The 6552-nt window shown below is 40.9% G+C and overlaps 1 protein-coding gene across 3 annotated transcripts in view; it reads left to right on the forward strand.

Moving 5' to 3' along the window:
• The first annotated feature begins 1258 nt into the window (after positions 1 to 1258).
• TLN2 (talin 2) overlaps positions 1259 to 6552 on the forward strand; it is a 196189-nt gene continuing 190895 nt past the window's right edge. For 2 of the 3 annotated variants that reach the window (XM_037730528.1, XM_037730529.1), the window contains exons 1-4: positions 1285 to 1420; positions 2050 to 2147; positions 3508 to 3637; positions 4948 to 5100. In XM_037730528.1, the coding sequence (XP_037586456.1) occupies positions 1285 to 1420; positions 2050 to 2147; positions 3508 to 3637; positions 4948 to 5100 (517 nt within the window). Of the gene's footprint in view, positions 1421 to 2049; positions 2148 to 3507; positions 3638 to 4947; positions 5101 to 6552 lie in introns of all 3 variants that reach the window. The other variant, XM_017506174.2, reaches the window with a different exon arrangement.

Below are 6552 nucleotides of genomic sequence, written 5' to 3' on the forward strand. Positions count from 1 at the left end.
GCAGGTGATCCGCCCAACTCGGCCTCCCAAAGTGCTGGGATTACAGGTATGAGCCACCATGCCCAGCTAAATTTACATTTTTAAAAGAAAGCATTTATGAATTAATTCAAACTTAGCCTAAACTTTTCTTTTTGTTTTTCTTTTTGAGACATAGTCTGTCTTGCACTGTTGCCCAGACTAGAGTAAAGTGGCACAATCTCAGCTCACTGCAACCACCGTCTCCTGGATTCAAGTGATTCTCCTGCCTCAGCCTCCTAAGTAGCTGGGATTACAGGTGCATGCCACCATGCCAGGCTATATTTTTATATTTTTAATAGAGATAGGGTTTCACCATGTTGGGCAGGCTGGTCTCAAACCCCTGACCTCAGGTGATCCACCTGGCTCAGCCTTTCAAAGTGCTGGGATTACAGGTGTGAGCCACTGTACCTAGCCATCTGTGTATTTTCTAAAACTGTTGAACTGCACAAGAAACAAAATGCCTCCATAGTTTATCTAAACCAAATTAGAATTGAGTTAGCATTTTATTCCCTTTGAGACCCCAATCACGTGAAGCTGCTTGGTCCCTTTGGATTTAATATTGGCCTCTCTGGCCTCACGTTGATCTCCCCTTGGGATTCTATTTTAGGCACTGTGCAGGCCCAATATCATTATGGCCACTTTATTTGTGAAGAAACTAAGGCAGAGTGGCCAAAGTGACTTTCTCAGATTGACACAGGCTCTTAGTGATGGAGCTGGGCCCGGAAGCCAAGGCTTCTGGTAGGTGGGTGGTGGAGTTCTTGTGCCAAGAGGAATATTTGAGAAGGCTTCCCTGATTTTTCTGTGTACCCAGGAGCTGAGGGAACCCAGGGAACTGAGGCTGTCTTCATGACCCAGTCATAGGCTGCCAAGGCTCTCTGCCTCTTGCATTGGGGACATTAACCCGGAAATTCCACTCCCGGGACCTTCTCTCAGAAACTCCAAGGAGCGGGACTAGTCAGAGGGAGGGGCAGTGAACATCTGGAGCTCCCTCCTCTTCAGGAGTTCTGCTTGTCATCCTCTAGTAATAACTCTTAGCCGATATGCTGCTATTATCCTCCTTTAAATTTTTCAAAATTGAGTTTTAAAATTTGTTTTGTACCTAAAGTACTCTTTTGTTTACTGTTTCATTCCCTTTCCATGTTTAAAGTTGATTGTAAAGTCCAGTGGTTTTTTTTTACCCTCCAAAACAAATTATTATCGTGAACGTCAGGGTTTATCTCTTTGTGTTTTTCAGACATTGTGAGACTGTCCACATCATCTAGGAAAATGGTAGCCCTGTCCTTAAAGATTTGTGTCCGCCACTGCAACGTGGTGAAGACCATGCAGTTTGAACCATCTACAGCTGTGTATGATGCGTGTCGAGTCATTAGGGAACGGGTACCTGAGGCACAAACTGGGCAAGGTAGGTCATGGGTTATTTACTGGCTTCTTAAAGTGTGTTTGCGTGTTTTTCACTTATTTGCTAAAGAGACAGAGGCTCCAAGTGGTACACAAGCCTATTAGCGCATATATTTCAAGTGAAATACCTTCTTAGATCAGTAACTGCCTTCTTCTTATGTGAGACTCGTGATGACAATGACCATGCCCACCCCGGAGTCATCACTGTCGTTGTACCCAGCAACTGGACCCTCCCATACATTAGGGTATAGGTGGTCACTTCCTTAGTTTCTTCACTGCTGTCTTGTTATTCTCCATGGAATGTTGGTCTGGTTTTTATAGCAAGATATGAAGAACAAGCTCAAATTCAGTTAGAAAGAAATTTAGACTGCTTCTAAATTTTCCTACATTTTAGGCACAACTGCAGCCCACTGGTTTTAGGAAACATGGACCTTATTTGCAGGCATTGCTTCTGCAACTCAGCTCTTACTCCTCCACATCGGCTGCAGCCCCGGTGGCTGCTTGTGTCGTCAAAACGAAACGTTTCTGTCTGGTGAAGGAGAACACCCACATCCTTGCCGAGTCAGCAGGCTCAGGGCCTGGAAGTCAGTGATGACTTCATCACCACTTTCCCTTCTATTTTTCGTATTCCAGCTTCTGACTATGGACTGTTCCTTTCGGATGAAGACCCCAGGAAAGGGATTTGGCTGGAAGCAGGCAGAACACTGGATTACTACATGTTGCGGAATGGGGTATGCCGCTGATCCCAGTTTGGTTTTCTCATCTCTTTGTCCCTGGGCCTTCCATAGAAGCCAACATGATTACACTATTTTGATTCAAGGGCATCTTATGAAGAGTTCGATGCATTGTACTTTGTAAGGGCTATCCAGGTGTTGATAGAAAATGCCACATACCCAGATTCTTGAGATTGCGTAGAAGGATTGAAGCAGTTCAGGGTTAGTATTTTAAGTACTTTCTACTTGTCATTGTTGGAATTGGAAATTGTGAGATGAGATATAGCATCTTAACTGTAAGTATGTAAGAGATATTCCTGTGCCTGGTGATGGGAAGTAAGAACAGATGAGAGGGAAAGCCAAGTGTAACCCTAACGGTAGTTAGAGAGTGAATATTAGTGTTTTGGTTTTGAAAAAGACACTTCAATTTGAGATGTGAGTTTAATAATGATCAGCAGTAGTAACAGCAACAACAAAAATGGTTGTGTTATGGAAGTAGGGGGAGTTGATGAGTAGAAACGTATTAAACATTTTATTCAGCTTAGCCTCCAAGATACTGGGTTTTGGTATGTAGGATGGAGTGGACCCATTGGACTGATGGGTATTCCATAAAGTAAGAGTGAAATATGTGATGCTAATCCATTTGAATAGGAAATTAATAGTTTAGTTTTAGGAAGTTCATAGTTGTAGTTTTGGGAAGTGTAGTAAACAAGTTACTTAAAAATAACCCCCAAACATTATCACCCCTGTTGGTCTTGTCATTATTGTATTTCAATGCATTTTTTCGAAAATTGTTACTACTGTGATACGCCACTAGTGCGAGGAATGATAAGGATGCTATTTATGTCTTTCATTATTTATAATATATAAGGTAAAATGTATTAATAGTAAAAATTAAACATTTTCTTATGCAGATAGTAAAGACATATAGATAGTAAAAGTTGCTTATGACAGTGTTGAACGATAATTGGAGACACACACTGCTATCCATTTAAAAGGCAAAGAATCACCTCCGTCTGCTAATTCTCCTTAGAGCAGATCCTTTCCAGCCTTTCAGGAGGTCATACGCTACTTACATTTCACCGAGGATTGTTTTCAGTAACTGTGAGGCATTAAGTATGAGTTCTTTGGGTACAGTTTCACTATCACATTTTTAAGGACTCTTTATGAAAGCAGTTATTTAGCCCTGGAGATTCTGTATTATCATAGTGGCGATAATCCCCTGAATGCTTTGGAAGGTCTTCAAAGATGTTTTAGAAGAAAGAGGAAATCAGAGTCTACTGTGATTTTTTTTTTTTTTTTTTTTTAAAGAAAAGTGTTCAAGTTTGTTATCTGTTTTCCCATACAGTGTGAAATTTGTGTGTGGTTTGTGCTCTAGGATATTTTGGAATATAAAAAGAAACAGAGACCTCAGAAAATCCGGATGCTGGATGGATCTGTGAAGACGGTGATGGTGGATGATTCCAAGACTGTGGGGGAGCTCCTGGTCACTATTTGCAGCAGAATAGGTGAGCATTCATACACCTTCATTGTAACTTTTGCTTGGTTTTTAGTTTTAGGCCTCTTCTTTTTTCCACCTGCATTTCCTCTCTAGGCAATTTTGAATGTGTCGTAACACACTAAGTTCTGCCCAATCCCCAGAGGGTGTGTCCACTCTCCCAACTTGCCAATCCGTGAAATGTTGGGACTTCTCACTAAGACACTTGAGAGCTGTCATTTCCCTCTCCAAAGCTATGAGATTTTCAAATGGAAAGTCTTGTGTAGTTCAGCCTTCTGCCCACTGCTGCCTTCTGTTCTGTATGAGCACTATAGATGTTCACTGTCTCCTTGAGTACTCATAGTAACCGCCCTTATGATTGATTGTTAGATTGTTTTTCTCCTTGTGGCTTCTCTTAGTCTCCTCAGAGAATAAGTCTGCCTCCTTTCTAATGAAGCCCCTCAAATATTTGAAGAAATATAGGTAAGACTTGCCTATCTTAGTTTTCTCTTCATGCAAAGGCAGCCCAGTTCCTTCAGACACTTCTTGTTTGACCCTGTCTTGCCTTCTTCTGCATGACCTCCTCTGTGGCAGTGTTTCTCAAACTTTATTATAAATGAGATAATTGAATGTGATATAAGTTTTACTGTAAGTGTGACTTCTTTGGATATGATTTCACTATTAGATTTTTTTGGTGGGGAAGATGGAGTCTCGCTCTTGTTGCCCAGGCTGGAGTGCAGTGCTGCAATCTCAGCTCACTGCAACCTCTGCCTCCCGGGTTCAAGTGATTGTCCTGCCTCAGCCTCCCGAGTAGCTGGGATTACAGGCATGCGCCACCTCATCTGGCTAATTTTGTATTTTAAGTAGAGACAGGGTTTCTCCATGTTGGTCAGGCTGGTCTCAAACTCCCGACCTCAGGTGATCCACCCAACTCAGCCTCCCAAAATTCTGGGATTAGATTTTTAAGAAACCTTTATGAAAGCAATTACTTAGCACTGGAGATTCTGTATTATTGTAGTGACAACCTTGTGAAAATGTAGGAGGTTTTCAAAGACATTTTGGAAGAAAGAGGAAATCAGAGTCTGATTTTTACAAATTTGTTTTTGCAAGAAAAGTGTCCAAGTTCGTTACCTGTTGTTTTCCCCCACAGTGTGACTATGAACTTAATGAGCTGAAACACCTTCATTTTATCTGTTATGCTGCCTCCCTGGCCCTCACATTAGTAAGACCGTTTCTGGTTCTTTGCCACCAGGAGCTCCTTGGAATATCACAGGCCTTAGGTTAAAAGAGCTTGATAACAATTTAATTATTTACAATTACAACCTAATTTCCAATTTTTAGGAATAACAAATTATGAAGAATACTCCTTAATCCAAGAAACTATTGAAGAAAAGAAAGAGGAAGGGACGGGTACGCTGAAAAAAGACAGGACATTACTACGGGATGAGAGGAAAATGGAGAAGTTGAAGGCTAAGCTGCACACAGATGATGACCGTAAGTGTTTGCAGAGGAAGCGTGATATAGACACACAGGCGTTGCCAAGCCTCACTTCCTTACACCATCCGGATGACCCAGGGCAGAGTTGTTGGTTTTTGTTTTTTAAAACTCTATTTTAAAAAAAGTAGGCTGGTTGCAGTGGCTCATGCCTATAATCCCAGTACTTTGGGAGCCCGAGGCGGGTGGATTACCTGAGGGTCAGGAGTTTGAGACCAGGCTGACTAACATGGTGAAACCCCATCTCTACTGAAAATACAGAAAAAATTAGCCGGGCATGGTTGTGGGCGCCTATAATCCCAGCTACTTGGGAGGCTGAGGCAGGAGAATCACTTGAACCTGGGAGGTGGAGGTTGCAGTGAGCTAAGATCATGCCATTGCATTCCAGCCTGGGTGTCAGAGGGAGACTTTGTCTCAATAAATACATAAATAATTTTTTAAAAAAGTAACTGTAATATTTCACATATAAAGACATGTCTTAATATCAGTTATACAAATCATGTTCATATTTTCTCCATTATTGTCTAAAAATTTTTTAGTAGTTTGAACTAGGATCCAAACAAGGTTGAACACATTAATTAATTTAGTTAATTAATTTGTTTTACTAAATCTCTTTCCATCTCTCTTTTCTTAAAATTGACTAATACTAATGATGTATATTTAAGGGATGCAGTGTGACATATCTATGTAGACGTTGAAGGATTCAATCAAGATAATTAACATATCTATCACCCCACCAATTTATCTTTTTTTTGTGGTAAGACTGTTAAAAATCTATTATATTAGCATTTTAAAAATATGTAATACATTATTATTAACTGATGACCACTCAGTGTGATAGTTCGTGTCTTTTTTTGTGTGTAGTTTTTGTTTATGTGAAGAAACCAGATTATTAGTTGTACAGCATTTCCTACAGTCTGGATTTTCTTCATCACATACCTATGGTGTCATTTAACATGTTCCTCTGTCCCTTTTAATTCCTTAGACCTGGAGACTTGAATAGATTCAAGTGTTTGTATTTATTGTAGTAAAGATGCTTTCTTCAGTAGTGGTATGTACGTCTATCAGGAAGTTGTTTCTAGTTTTCTCTTCTGAGGGGATACTTAGCATCCATCAGTGACCATTGCCTAGACCCATCATTTCCTTAGGAGTTAAAAATAGTAATAGAAGTGGGCGCAGTGGCTTATGCCTGTAATTCTAGCACTTTGGGAGGCTGAAGTGGGTGGATTGCTTGATTTCAGGAGTTTGAGACCAGTCTGGCCAGCATGGTGAAACCCTGTCTCTACTTAAAAATACAAAAATTAGCCAGGTGTGGTGGCATGAACTTGTCATCTCAGCTACTTGGGAGGCTGAGGCAGAAGAATCACTTGAACCTGGGATGCAGAGGTTGCAGTGAACTGAGATTGTGACACTGCACACCAGCCTGGGAGACAGAGTAAGACTCTGTCACCA

Source organism: Cebus imitator, unplaced genomic scaffold, assembly GCF_001604975.1.
Source record: "Cebus imitator isolate Cc_AM_T3 unplaced genomic scaffold, Cebus_imitator-1.0 Scaffold350, whole genome shotgun sequence".
NCBI classification, from domain to species: Eukaryota; Metazoa; Chordata; class Mammalia; order Primates; family Cebidae; genus Cebus; species Cebus imitator.